The sequence below is a fragment of the Procambarus clarkii genome, chromosome 45, assembly GCF_040958095.1.
Source record: "Procambarus clarkii isolate CNS0578487 chromosome 45, FALCON_Pclarkii_2.0, whole genome shotgun sequence".
Lineage (NCBI taxonomy): Eukaryota > Metazoa > Arthropoda > Malacostraca > Decapoda > Cambaridae > Procambarus > Procambarus clarkii.
Genome location: NC_091194.1, coordinates 5853581 through 5868034, shown reverse-complemented (window position 1 = coordinate 5868034; position 14454 = coordinate 5853581). Strand labels below are relative to the sequence as shown.

The following is a 14454-nucleotide window of genomic DNA, read 5'->3' as shown; positions in this document are numbered from 1 at the left end:
ATTTGCCTAATAAGCCAAGTTTTCATGAATTAATGTTTTTTCGTCTACCTAACCTACCTAACCTAACCTAACCTAGCTTTTTTGGCTACCTAACCTAACCTAACCTATAAAGATAGGTTAGGTTAGGTTAGGTAGGGTTGGTTAGGTTCGGTCGTATATCTGCGTTAATTTTAACTCCAATAAAAAAAAATTGACCTCATACATAATGAAATGGGTAGCTTTATCATTTCATAAGAAAAAAATTAGAAAAAATATATTAATTCAGGAAAACTTGGCTTATTAGGCAAATCGGGCCTTGAATAGTAGGCCAAAAAGTGAGTTCTGGCTACTAGGTACGACATATATATATATATATATATATATATATATATATATATATATATATATATATATATATATATGTCGTACCTAGTAGCCAGAACGCACTTTTTGGCCTACTATGCAAGGCCCGATTTGCCTAATAAGCCAAGTTTTCCTGAGTTAATATATTTTCTCTAATTTTTTTCTTATAAAATGATAAAGCTACCCATTTCATTATGTATGAGGTCAATTTTTTTTTATTGTTGTTAAAATTAACGTAGATATATGACCGAACCTAACCAACCCTACCTAACCTAACCTAACCTATCTTTATAGGTTAGGTTTGATTAGGTAGTCGAAAAATTAAGGTTAGGTTAGGTTAGGTAGGTTAGGTAGTCGAAAAACAATTAACTCATGAAAACTTGGCTTATTAGGCAAATCGGGCCTTGCATAGTAGGCTGAGAAGTGCGTTCTGGCTACTAGGTACGACATATATATATATATATATATATATATATATGCGAACAAGCCTAAATGTTTTCAGTTGTTATATATATATATATATATATATATATATATATATATATATATATATATATATATATATATATATATATATATTATATATATATATATATATATATATATATATATATATATATATATATATATATATATATATATATATATATATATATATATATAATATTATAATATTCTCCGTTGAGGTCTGATAAGGACCTTTTGTGCACTCTGTAATCTTCTTTGCACTACCGCTCATAGGATGAGTATGGGGTGCACAATAAAATAGACGCCTCCGGCGGCAACAATCAAATCAATTGTGGATTGGTCCCACAGAATCATTTAAATTGTTATAAGTGCGAATAAAATTAGTGAAGTCATGCTTTTGTTTTATTTACAATTACAAAGTAATTTTGGTAATAAATAAACTATTATTATTTAAATATGAGGAGAAGAGTATAGGCGCGTAGCTCCCTGGCGGCGCCATTGGTGACTTGTAAACAACATGGAGCTGCGGTCACTTGTACGATGTTACCTGCTGATGCTCTTCCTGCCTGTCTTCACCTGTCATGGCTCCATATCACTCGGAGTTACTGCTGTAGGCTTCGCTGGGGCCGCTTTATATGCTGGCTTCGATAGATTACGCTGTACCTTCTACGAGTGTTGCTCTCCAAGAGCAGAGTGGATCAAACCCAACATTTCAGGTGATGGTGGTGGTGGTGTCTACTAGTGCAATATATTTTTAATATATTGTTAACGTGTTTGTAGACCAACCACCTTGATTGGTTGGTACAGCGACGGCCTTGCTTCTTGTAGGGTCGGGGTTCCATCCCCCTATGGTCCAAATGGTTGGGCACTTCCTTCACTCTGTCCTCGCATCCCATCTTAGTCCTTCAAAGTGCTATATAGTCATATTGGCTAAGCACTTTCCGTATCATTATTTTATCTAGATCATATACCAAATAATTATTGAATAGTAAATAATTGATAATTCTTTGCTTGATGGTTTGCTGGAGGTATTGAGGTGGGGTTACAGTCAAATTATGTACAGGAGTTTTGACAGGCCTTGTTTCCAAATTGTTAATTTTTATAAACAAGTTAGGCTGTGTTTGCTTGTGTTAGCCTTGGTTGGGTTGATTTTAAAATCCATTTGCAAATCGTCTTGGGTACGAAGTGACGTGTAACTGCCAATATCAGTAACGTGTCCAGATGCTTTCCTGCTGTAGTAATAAATTTTTTTATTTTGCAGTGAGCCCTTAAACACACACCTATTGTCAGTATGTGACAATAGGTTAGTACATGAACTAGTTTTAGTGTGTGTGCGTAAGTCTCCAAATACACGGAAAGCAAAGCAATAAGCTGGACTACAAATACAACACACGGCTATAAATTTGACAGATGTTATTAAAAACTGAATCTACTGCCAGGTTCCAGAGATGATCAAACATTTTCTCCTCGGCTGCTTCAAACATCGGTTCCAAAATCAACCTCAAATAACTAGTTATCCTCAAATGCTCTTAAATATTGAGCACATATCAGGACCTCTTGCTAATTCTACACAGGTCCTGTAGTACAGTACATTCGTTGTTGACTGACTCATTGAGCCCGGGTTCAATCTCTGGACAGGACAAGTGGTTGGGCACATTTCCTTTCACCTGATTCCTCTACTTACCTAGCAGTAAATAGGTATCTGGGAGTTGGGTAACTTGTGGGTTGCATTCTGGGAAAGGTCGGTAGTTTGACCTATAGGGACCTCGATAAGTCTACTTACAAGCTTCCTGTCCACAACAATGGGGTATAAAACAAAAAACTTCATCATATAAAACAAGTAGTCTAGGTATTGGACAAGGTAATCTCCATATGGAGATCTTGGGTAAGAATTCAATACCTTGAAATCCAAAATAGATGTGGTAATATCTCGACCATACCATGCCAACAGTGCCGCCTCTTTCTTTTTTTTTTGTACTTTTGATTTTCTTGTCATATGGCCTGCTTTAGTAAACAAAATTACATTAATAAACTTTTCAAAATTGTAATATTTTTTTGTAATTTACCCATATGGAGATCTTGGGCAATAATATAAGAGATTTAAATAAAAAAAATTTGCATTGTTTTTGTACTTTTTATAAAAATATTTTGATGTTATATGGCCTCAACTGGCACCAAAATTAATTTTCAGATTTTTTTTTTTTTTTTTTTTTTGTAATTTAGTGTCTAATGTGAGTTGTTCTGCTTCAGCTTTGATTGCTGCTCTTGATTCGAACCTCTATGGTCAACACATCGTGCATCAAGTAGTCCCCAGGGCGCTGAAAGCTCACTTGTTTAATGATCAGCCTCACAAGGTAATGATTTATTATATACTGTACATTTTTAATGTGGTGCATCTTAAAAAATATATTAGTATTATTGATATTTATGGTACTTTTAATTGTCCCCCATCCCCAGAGTTTCTGTATTTTGTTTCAGAGTTTATGCTCTTCTACATTGTCTCAAAATGTATGGCTCATTTTAATTGTTTCACAATTTATGTATCATTTAATTTGTTTCCCAATATATGGCTCTCAATTTGCTTGGTTTTGGTCTCTGGTCCCACCTCTGTTGTCTTTTTGTCCTACCCTGTATTGACTCGTTTCCTACACTATCATTCACAACATATTGGACAAGGGTGTGTTAACCTTGACTTGCTTTCTTCAAGTCATACCTCAAAAGTTACCAGTGGTGAAGAAAGATTTCAGTAAACCCCAGTTTATAATACAGTAGTGAACTCTTAAGTAGAATATTCATATCCTATGTCCATATCCTATGTCTATGCAGTATTTAAAATTTCCTTGATTTGCAAGGTGATGATTAACCAGCTTAGGATTGTTTCTCTGGACCTACAGGATATCTATTGGCACATTCCCATCTATTCATTATTTAGGGATTAGCTGGAGTTTTGGGTGTGACAACAGGCTGTTTTCTCCACTCAGGACACATTGACTAGAACTTTTGGACTTTATTCTTCGGGCTAAACTTGGCACCTAGGATGTTTACCCGATTGACTCGGGTGGATCTCTGAAAGCTGTGGCTCCAGGTGATCAAAGTTCTGGCTTGCCTCAACAATTGAATTGATTTGGACTCGGGAGTTGCAATATGTCTGCTAGTCGGGAATTTGGTTCTGTGTTAGTTTGCTTATTTCAGGTTTCTTGTGAATTTTTGCAAGCCCCAGATGCATTCTGCTCAGTCTTGTTTGGTTCGGGTTAATCTGGGACACCAAGATGACTTTCCTTTCTTTTCTGGATCCTAACCACATGGACTAGTAAGTCCATAATTAATTTGATCCAATATATCATTACTGTATCTCAGTTTGACAAGTAAACATTTTAAGTATCGACTTCCATGGATATAAAGCCTCTGATTTGAGCCTATTGTAAATGAGATGCATACAAAGAAAACTTTTTAAAATTAATACCCGACCCACACATGTGAAAAAAGGAAAGTGATAATGTTGTCAGTCAAGTATAAAGTCACTTTTGTTACTTTTCATTATTCCTTTCAATTTGTGTGTGTTGTACTTTAATTTTCAGCTACATTATTGTGCCATATTCTCTGCAAAACTTGTATACATTGTGGCAGCATTGTGAACTTCATCTGTTAATGATTTTGTTATGAAATATCTATTCAGGTGGTTAAAACTACATATATTTTTAGAGTAGTAGGTAAAGTTTATGGTTTAATATAGAGTAGAGCTATTACTATTTCTGTGCAGAAAAAAAGTTACAATAATATGGCTGAAACAAATACCCAGTGCTCCCACATGAAATAAATGAGATGATGCTTCCATTCTCTCCTGAACCATTCTGATAAGGGTCCAGGACGGACTGAAATGGTCTCTTTCATTTACATGTATTTTCTGTGTGTGTGAGTTAACTGTACAGTATCTGAGTAATGATGATTTCTTTAACTGGTCAAGTACTTGTATATAGGCACTTTAGCAAGTTTTCTATAACAAATTTAGGCTTGCCTGTTGTATTGCTTTTCTCAACGTCTTTTTCTTAAATCTCTCTTCTTTTTGTGTTTTGTATGCAAGGTAATACTTTTTTTTTTTTTTTTATACAGGCACTGGTAATGAGCTTTCATGGATGGACAGGAGGGGGTAAGAATTATGTTTCCAAGTTCATTGCCCAGACCATATACAAGCTGGGGATGAAAAGTCAGTATGTTCACATGTTTGTCAGCACAGTTGATTTTCCTCACGGAGAAAAAGCTGATATTTACAAGGTTTGTATGCAGTGAAAGATCATTTTACAAAAGTACAAGATGTGATTAAAAACTTTAAGTCTATTTTTGTATGTTTGAAAAAAATAGTTGCTATAAGTACTATAATTTCTAGAGGATGGGCTGAAATATTCGATGGCGTAACTAAGTGAGATATTGTCAGGGTGACTGTTGCAGCCAACTCCCTCCATGCCCAACCACTATTACCTATTTCATAAGAAGATGTATACAGTAGTGCTCTTCATTCCGTAAGTCTCGTAGGCTCTACATTCCCTCGGGTTGCTCACATACTAGTTTCTTCTGCATTCTAGCTTATTGCAGAAATTATCCAAAATATAAAACAAGTCTTTGCAAGGTAACTGACTCCTTTTATTAATTACCCCATAACATATGTTCATCACCTTATTGGTGTGATTTATAGAATTTCTTGATTCACAGTTTAGAAGGGTGTGAGAAAAATAGTAAACAGTACACTAAGTTATCACTGTAAATAATAATAATAATTACAAACTTTGACAAATGGGTCCAGTAGCACAGCAATCTGTCCTCCCTCACAATCGAGAGACCCAGGTTCAGTCCACAGGCAGTACAGGAAAAGTTTAGTACATTTCCTTTAACCTGATGCCTCTATTTACCAAGCAGTTAATAATATGGTACCCAAGAGTTAGGTAACTGTTGTGGGTTGCAACTTTGGTTGTAAAGGTCAGTAGTTTGCCTAAGGGTACTTTGATAAGCCTAAGTGCTCTATAGGCTTGTTGTTCTTGACAATGGGAATAAACAATCATCCTGACTAATTAGCTGGCCCTTCTAGGTGTCCAAACTGCTGCTTGATCACGTGGAATTACACTGACAAAATCACTTGAACTAATGGTTCACCAGCACATTTGTTATGGTTTGTAATACAAAGACTCAGACTGTGGTTGTTTAATCCACTTGGGCTCCAGCTTCCAAATAGTTCAAATAATGTACTGTATTCAAGTAAAATGTTGACATGTTTTAAACATCTCACACCAGCTTCTGCACCTGCAAATCTCTCCTCGCAGAATTTCAAATTCTATACAGTAACTGCAAATTTACATTGACTACATTGGTCATTGGTCAAACCCACATTGATAGAATGTGGGTTTTTGGTTCGCCATCAACCAAGTATATATTGTATTTACATGTATAAAATCATAGTTTATTTTACAAAATCATTTGTAAAATCAATTTCATTGAATGTACTGTAGGATGAAACATACTAAAAATGTATATATCCAGTGTAAAATATGTTGGTAAAAACAGTATATCCTTCAGTGGACATTCTACTTGCTAAGGTCATCTTTGAAATCCTTAATTTCTTTACTTGCGAGCTAGAATAGATGATAGTATATAGTACATGGCACAAAGTAAGAACTCTCATTGGCCTCTTATGAGATATTGGCTGGGCACCGTTCTTTCACTCCATCATCATAACTCCCAGCTCCTTGTCCCCATAGTCCAGCTCCTTGACCCCATAGCCCTGCCCCTTGTCCCCATAGCCCTGCCCCTTGTCCCCATAGCCCTGCCCCTTGTCCCCATAGCCCTGCCCCTTGTCCCCATAGCCCTGCCCCTTGTCCCCATAGCCCTGCCCCTTGTCCCCATAGCCCTGCCCCTTGTTCCCATAGCCCTGCCCCTTGTCCCCATAGCCCTGCCCCTTGTCCCCATAGCCCTGCCCCTTGTCCCCATAGCCCGGCTCCTTGTCCCCATAGCCCGGCTCCTTGTCCTTGTATCCTTTCTCAGCTATGTATACCGATAATTAAAATAACTTGGCCCTTTCAATTTTTTTTATATATTATTGCATATATTTTTTGAACATAATTACCTTACCTTTTTTCTTGTGATTTCTCTGATTGTCAAATATCTTTCACTTACACATGAGAAACAATAAGTTTGAAGGGTTTCACTGAAGACAGCTCCATGGTCAAACTGCATAATTTGTATCTAGAGTTGTCATATCACATAAGAATTTTTTTTAATGTGCACAATGAAATCACAAGAATGTAATACTGTGTTGTGTATCTATAAGAAAATATTGAAACTTGCTATGGGATGAAATCTGCATTCCTCAACTCTTCAGGTACATGCATAACTTTTAATGTTTTATTTTACAGCTGAATTTGCAAGATTGGATCCGCAGTAACGTGAGCAAGTGCGAGAGATCTCTCTTTATCTTCGATGAGATTGACAAAATGCCACTTGGGATGATTAATGGCATCAAACCTTTCATTGACTACCATGAATCCATCAATGGAGTAGATTTCAGGTACAGTAGTCCTACTGGCTTAGCACTTTCTCCATAATTATCTTACCTTGCCTATTGACCTTGTTAATTATATTTAGATTCTAATACTGTAGTTGGCTATACAATAGCATACAGTATTCATATACAGTTTTTTTTTTTTTTAAATTGTCCCATTTACCAAACCCAGGATTCATCAAGCATTTATGCATTCACTTGTGAAGCCTGTTCATCTTTCCTCAATCATGATGGCTGTGTTTACATTTATTGAAGTTTATGAACACCAAAGTGCCACAAGGTTGTCTTTAACAATAATAACCTTGGGTTGCAAAGTTTCAAACTATTTCAAAGCATGTAAACTATTTCAATAAATGTAGACAAAGCCCCTAGTATCGAGGAAAGATGTACAGGTTACGTAAGCAGACACGTCAATGCTTGATGAATCCTTACCCCATACAGCATTATATTTTGCTAATCCATATGTCAAAAGTTTTGAGATTGTTGAATGAATTTAACAGTACAGTATATGACTTGTGTGCTAATCTATCCCTTAACAATATATCTAAATATACTGTTATACTTCCTAGGAAGTCTATATTCATCTTCTTAAGTAACACTGGCGGTCCAGACATTACAAGAGCAATGCTGAAGATGTGGCGTGATGGGAAAAATAGAGACGATATCACCATGATGGACCTCGAACACCTAATTCAGCGTGGAGCATTCAATGAGGAAGGTAGGGTTAATGTGTGCTTACGCACGTTGGCACCAAGTGAGTTGTATGGAAAGCCTGTTTGAAACATTGAAGTCTGAAGGTATTTCCAGACTAGTACACATAATAGTTGATTTCATTTCCTCTTCCTTATATACGTACCCCAACATTTTTATGCACATATTACGTGTTCTTTATATGTATGTCTACAGCTTGTTGCCTAAATCTCTTCCCTCCTTTCCCCCCTCTTTTTCCCTCTCCCCCTGCCTCCTCTCTCCATCCCCCTCCCTCAACCCTCTTCTTCCCCCCCCCTCAACCCTCTTTCCCCCCCTCAACCCTCTTTCCCCCCCTCAACCCTCTTTCCCCCTCCCTCTTTACCCATCCCCTCATCCCTCTTTACCCCCCCCCCCCCATTCTGCAATTTTATTTATGATATAAGTAGTTGCCTCATATGGACCACTAGGCCTTCTGCCATGTACTGAAATCTATGGTTCTCATAGTAGGTAAACTTCATTACACAAGAGTTGTGAAAATCATGCGTAATATAATCAGTGTACAAATCATACAATTATAATGAAATTTTATACCGTGATTGCCACACTTGGCATAATAACATACATAATGATCACTTGATTTGTGTAGTAATTTTTAATTTGTGTAGTAATCCTCCTATCGGTTCAATCGTGAAATGACTAGCAAGATATTTTCGTGGGTCTTGGTAAGCTCCACTACATCCATATATATTCTATCACTGTACAGTATATTACTCTATTACTGTATACAGTACAGTATCCATATTAGCATCATGGATATAAAAATCTGACAATAGTATCTAAAATCAAAGTGATGCTAACTGCATTACCCCATGGAATCAACTTATAACCAATACTGCACTTTAATGGTTAATTTTATTTTTATGTAAAAATATAAATAGTAATCTAATTTTTACCTTCATTTTGACCCAAGGTTGTGACAAGGGTTGAAACTGAGGTTAATAAACATTAATTGAAAAACCCAGGAATAATGGGGGAAATCTTTGGCCAGCTCCCAGCTTCCTGTCATCATCAAGGCCACTAGAGACTGTTCTTGGTGGTGTAGTTGTAGCAGCTCTCAGCCTGCTAACAGAAATATATGTGCAGTGATAAGACACTTGCCCTGGTGCTTTGCTGAGCTGCCTCTGTTCACCCAGCAGTGAATGGGTACCTTGTTATTAAACGAGTTAGTGGGTTGTATTCCAGGAAAAATTAGGATTAAGAACCAGCCCGAAACACTTTGCGTGCTAGTGGCTGTTCAATAATGCAAAAATTTTTGTACATATAAAAAAAAGTAAACGTGCTAACATTTGATGTTAGCTATTCATGTCACTAATTTGTACCAAATTATATCTTGGAGCAAGAATATTGTTCAAATTTTCAAGAACATATTTTTATACGTGTTATTTACTGTATAACTTTCTACACTTTTGTGCACGATAACAAACCGCTAAGCAGTTGTTAGATATGGTAATCCAAGCACAGCATAGCACTGCATGCCGGTCAGATGCTGATGGCACCTGACATGACAAAATGCCTCTCGATATACTATGCACATTGTTAACTCTAGCCATATTCAATTTTCTTTATTATGCACCCCATACCCTATACGTGGGCAGTGGTGGAATGGATTACAGAGGCACGTAATCGGTTCAGGAACTGAACCTCATAGTTCATTTAGCTAAGCAAGTGACAGTCTTTTGAAGCTAGTTACACAATTATTAATGTTATATGTACATATATATTCAATCATTTATACATACAGTATTCACATTGATAATCTTTTTATATCACAAGTGATTCAACAAGAGGCTCACAAGTCATTATACAAGGCTCTTTACATCTACGGTGAGCCACACAGTGAAGTCTTGCTCCACGCCCACCCAACTGGGTGGCAGCTTTACAGTTATCCATACATTACCTACAGTAAGCAAATTTTTAATACTTTAAGATTCCCAGCAGTACATCATTATGAATGAAGTACTTGCACATTTCTTGGACTCCATTGATAGTGTTATCTCTGAATTCTTAAATTTTTTCACATTCCATTATACTGTATAATGAAGGCAAGGTATGCAAGTAGTTCTGCAGACAGAGTTTACATTTAGTCAAGTCTACATAGCAGATGTTACAAAACTCCCAGAGGTACTTGTAGCCGAGCCTAAGCCTAGCAGTGGTAACATTTGAAAGTCTACTAACCTTATTGGATGACCCGTAGACGTGTGGTTCTTCCGGCATAATAGTCTAGCCATAACTGCTATCAGAATCAGAATCCTGGTCAGTAAATTATGTATATGAATCATTTACCACATGTTTATTTTCTAAAGGAACATGAGGTCCCATATTATGAGAGTAAACATACCAAACTGCGGCTGTGTGCCTGTGGATATCTACCTCATGATGTGAACATTATAATCAGTATTGGGTTCACTGATATTTGAACCTTGTACATAGTTTTTATCACAGTCAGGATCATCTGTGACACTGTCATCGTTAAATAATCACAGTTGTTTATTTACTTCATCATTATTAAGCAAACAATCACAGTTGTTTATTGTTCAGGATTCAATTGTTGGGCCTCAGACTCAACCTCGTGGCCTGTGGCCACTTTGTTCCCCTCGGCCTTATGCTTCTGTCTTCCCCCTGGGTCCCACAAGGTTAGTTCCTTCCTATCCCCAGGGTTTTGGGAAATACCCGCTCCTGTTAATTGCTTTTTAACTGCCCCGGATACTGCTGGACTGTATGTTTCTATCCTCGCCTGTTCATTTCTAGGTACTGACCGGTGGTTAAGTTGTTTTTGATCGCTATAGATCCACTAGGTCGTGTAGCCTCTTTAACGCAAGGCTGCAGATGCTAGTTTGTCTCTGAGGGATTTATGACGCTTCCAAGCCAGCATTGCAGGGCGTTGAGCAAACCGTGGCCAGGATGGGTGATCTCCAAACCTTTGTTCCAGCCAGTACCACAGTACCATTATTAAGCAATACTGTGGGCATGAGCTGCACCGCAGTGCAGTGAACTTCTGCTGTATGCATCACTCATGGTATCTGTCTCCATAATGAGGCCCTCTCACCCAGGAAGGGATGCTCAGTTTTTTTTTTTCCCCCCAAGATGGTGTCTGTTTACTGAAGGTCTGAGGAAGCAGATGTAAGCCCATTGTATCCATGGGAGTTTTAAATCTTGTTTAGTACTTTTAAAATGTCCCTCGTCTCACACAGTGAGATCATAAATGGCAAGAGCATTCCTGATTGTTTTGTGCACTTGAAGGGTTAATGTTGATTTTGTTTTTCAGGAGGCCTACACAAGAGTGAGCTCATACAAGCATAGTCTGGTAGACCATTATGTGCCATTCATGCCATTAGAAAGACGTCATGTAGAGCTATGTGCTCATGATGAGATTCGCCGACGTGGGCACAGGTCATCTAAAGATTTAATAAAGTAAGTTTCACTGCAAGTGTTTGGTATTTTATATTTAAAAAATAATAATAATTTCCTCAACATTTTTACTGTATATTGTTTTATGTGGTTTTACCCGTTTCTTGTTCTGCATTGTTGTTTCTATGATCGTTTTCTGTGTGTCCTAGTCTAGTCTCCCTGTATGTGATTCTACATACATTTTATTAATTGCCCCCCCTTTTTTTTTTTTTTCAGGATATACAGTACTAGATATAAATTTACAGAATTTTTTCTTTTCAGAAGCGTAGCCGATGAAATGATATATTTCCCACCTGAGAATCAATTGTTCTCGACTACAGGCTGTAAGAGGGTTGCCCAGAAAGTGGGTTTCTTACTTGCTAATGAAGAATATGACAATATATTTAATTAGAGGTTAAAACCTTGTAATTATTGTCATTGTAGTTCTCAAAGATATGTGATTTTGAATGTGAAGATGAGAAATGTAACTGAAAAGCAGTTTTTAAGAACTTTAGATTTGAGAAAATCTTTCGGACCAATGAGATGGAATTGAACTCCTGTCCAGGTGACCCGAGATGGGAGTTCAATCCAGTCCCATTGCCTCAAAAGATTTTTTCATAGATATATCACACTATTGTGATTACATTGTGCTTTTTGGTTTTTACATCTTTTGTAATATAGTTTTTTTTTATTTCACTTGCATTTTGCACATTGATTATTGGTTCGTAATACTGTGTATATATTTTTTAATGATCTCTGCATATGTTTCAACATGTACTACTTTCACTTGTATACATTTTCACTCAATAATGTTCTTAATAACATCCACTTGTATTGAAAGTATAAAAATTTGTGTAACATTACTTATATGTAGATAAATTAAGTAGGCAAACTTTCACTACGATTGTCACTCTATCGGAAAGTGTTAGTGGTTACGAATATCTTTGTAGAGATCAGTATTGAGGTGAAGTCACGTTGACAGATTATGACGAATGTACTATAGTAAGATGTTATATTTGCTATAGCATAATGGTTGCCATAGCATCACTGTTGCTATTGCATCATAGTTGCTATAGCATTGTTGGTTGCTATAGCATTGCAGCTAAACATGTGCAGTTTTGCATAAATAAGTTCGAGTACAGTATTTCAGGATGATCAATTTTTCCATCTCGGAAAACAATGTCGTCAATTCTGTTTCCCAAAAGACAAATTGTTATTGATCATTGTTAAAAATTTTCAGTACAGTACATATAATATTTTTATGTTTCCATTATTAGATATTTCCTGGGTGATATTTAATAGGGCCATTCAAATATCCCACAACACAGAAGAAACTAAATAAGAATTTCTGGCTTGATTCATCATTTTGATTATTACTACTATCATTATTAGCATATACCTGGCATTTGATTAAACATTTTTCTTTTCCAAAGGTTCTTTTGTATCCCTGTAAGGGTATAATGTAACTCTTAGTCTAAACCATTGACAAAATTGAATAATGATGGTATTATTTATTTGCCATTCATTTCCAGTATGCTTATTTTTTGTCAGCTTCACTAATTGTATTTTCCATTTTTATTGACCTACTTACCTGTTGTTGGTTCCGGGGATCAATGCCCCAGTGGCCGGTTTTTGACCGGGCCTCCTGGTAGGTGGTCTATCACCCAGGCGGTTGGACGCGGCTGCTTGCAGCCTGACGTATGAATCACATCTTGGTTGATTAGGAATCCTTTGGTGGTCTTTATCAAGTTCTCTCTTAAACCATGTGATGTGTCTTGCAATATTTACTTTTGGTACTTGCCGTATTTTCTAAATCAAATTTTTGGTCACATCTGCATCGTACTTTATTTTATCTTCTACACATTTTTTCTGTTTTTTTTTTTTTTCTGCATGGTATTTTGAACTGCCAAGCCTCAAAATCAATACATTTTGAAGTTTTGAGTTCTTATGGAAAAAATATTCAGATAAATACAGAATTTACGTATTATGGTATCTAGAATAGTACAGTACAATGATGATTTTTATTCCCTAAAGTATGTATTGCACTCTCTCCAGTGATGGAGCATAAAATAGTTTATAAAATCTTTGGTATTGAATACACGAAATACACTTGAAATAGTACTGGATCTTTTGTATATACCACGACATGCAGTGTGCTAGATAGTCTTCTTGGCTTGGTGCCTGCTTTTACTAATTGCAGTACAGTACATGTATTTGCTTGTGATATTACTCTTAAAATTATCCCAATGTCCATTTCAATATTTGAGAAGGTTATTTTTATTGCTTTACCGGAATTTATATTAAATAATATTCAAAATCTATTTAAAAAGTTAATTATAATTGATCTTAGACAAAAATAATAGATGCAGCCCTGTCATTAATGCAGATAGAAGCATACATTATATTAGTATTTTATATAAATTAAACACTAGGTTTTTTGGCTTTTTTATCTCGGAGAGATACAAACCTTCCATGTTGTTTTGAAAATATTTATCTGGAAAGTGTTGGGGGTCTCCTTAGAAATCTTGTTCCTTTTGAGTGAAAAAGTCCTCGGTGAATCTAGCTCTTGTGACGTTGCTAGTCTCGTGTCTTTCTGCTTGTGTATTGGCATCTTGAATGTTTAATAACATGTCAGTGCTACGTAGCCATTCAGTCTTAATGCTGTATTTTGCAGATTACTGGACTTATTTATTTTATAAATCTTTACGACATAATAGAGAATATAGTATAAGATTTTAAGTAAAAATATTTTAAGTACAGTTAAAATATGGTAAGCACTTTTATGATGTGTGGTGTACTATATAGTAAAAAGTAGTTAATTTTCATTACATGGGAAAAATATTGAGGCCTTACCATGGGACTGAACCCACATCCCTAAACAACTCAGACACACACTCTCAGCTGAACCATGGGAAATTCAGGAATGTGGGTTCAATCCTATCATAAGGCCTCAATAATTT

The 14454-nt window shown here is 36.3% G+C and overlaps 1 protein-coding gene across 1 annotated transcript; it reads left to right on the top strand.

The window, feature by feature from the left end:
- The first annotated feature begins 1294 nt into the window (after positions 1-1294).
- Positions 1295-12054, top strand: LOC123769804 (torsin-1A). Its single transcript, XM_045761105.2, is given in 8 exon segments — positions 1295-1526; positions 3061-3164; positions 4921-5082; positions 7212-7363; positions 7927-8075; positions 11373-11401; positions 11403-11518; positions 11777-12054. Coding segments are annotated over 8 exon segments (1041 nt in total). The 5' UTR covers positions 1295-1327; the 3' UTR covers positions 11907-12054.
- Positions 12055-14454: the final 2400 nt, after the last annotated feature.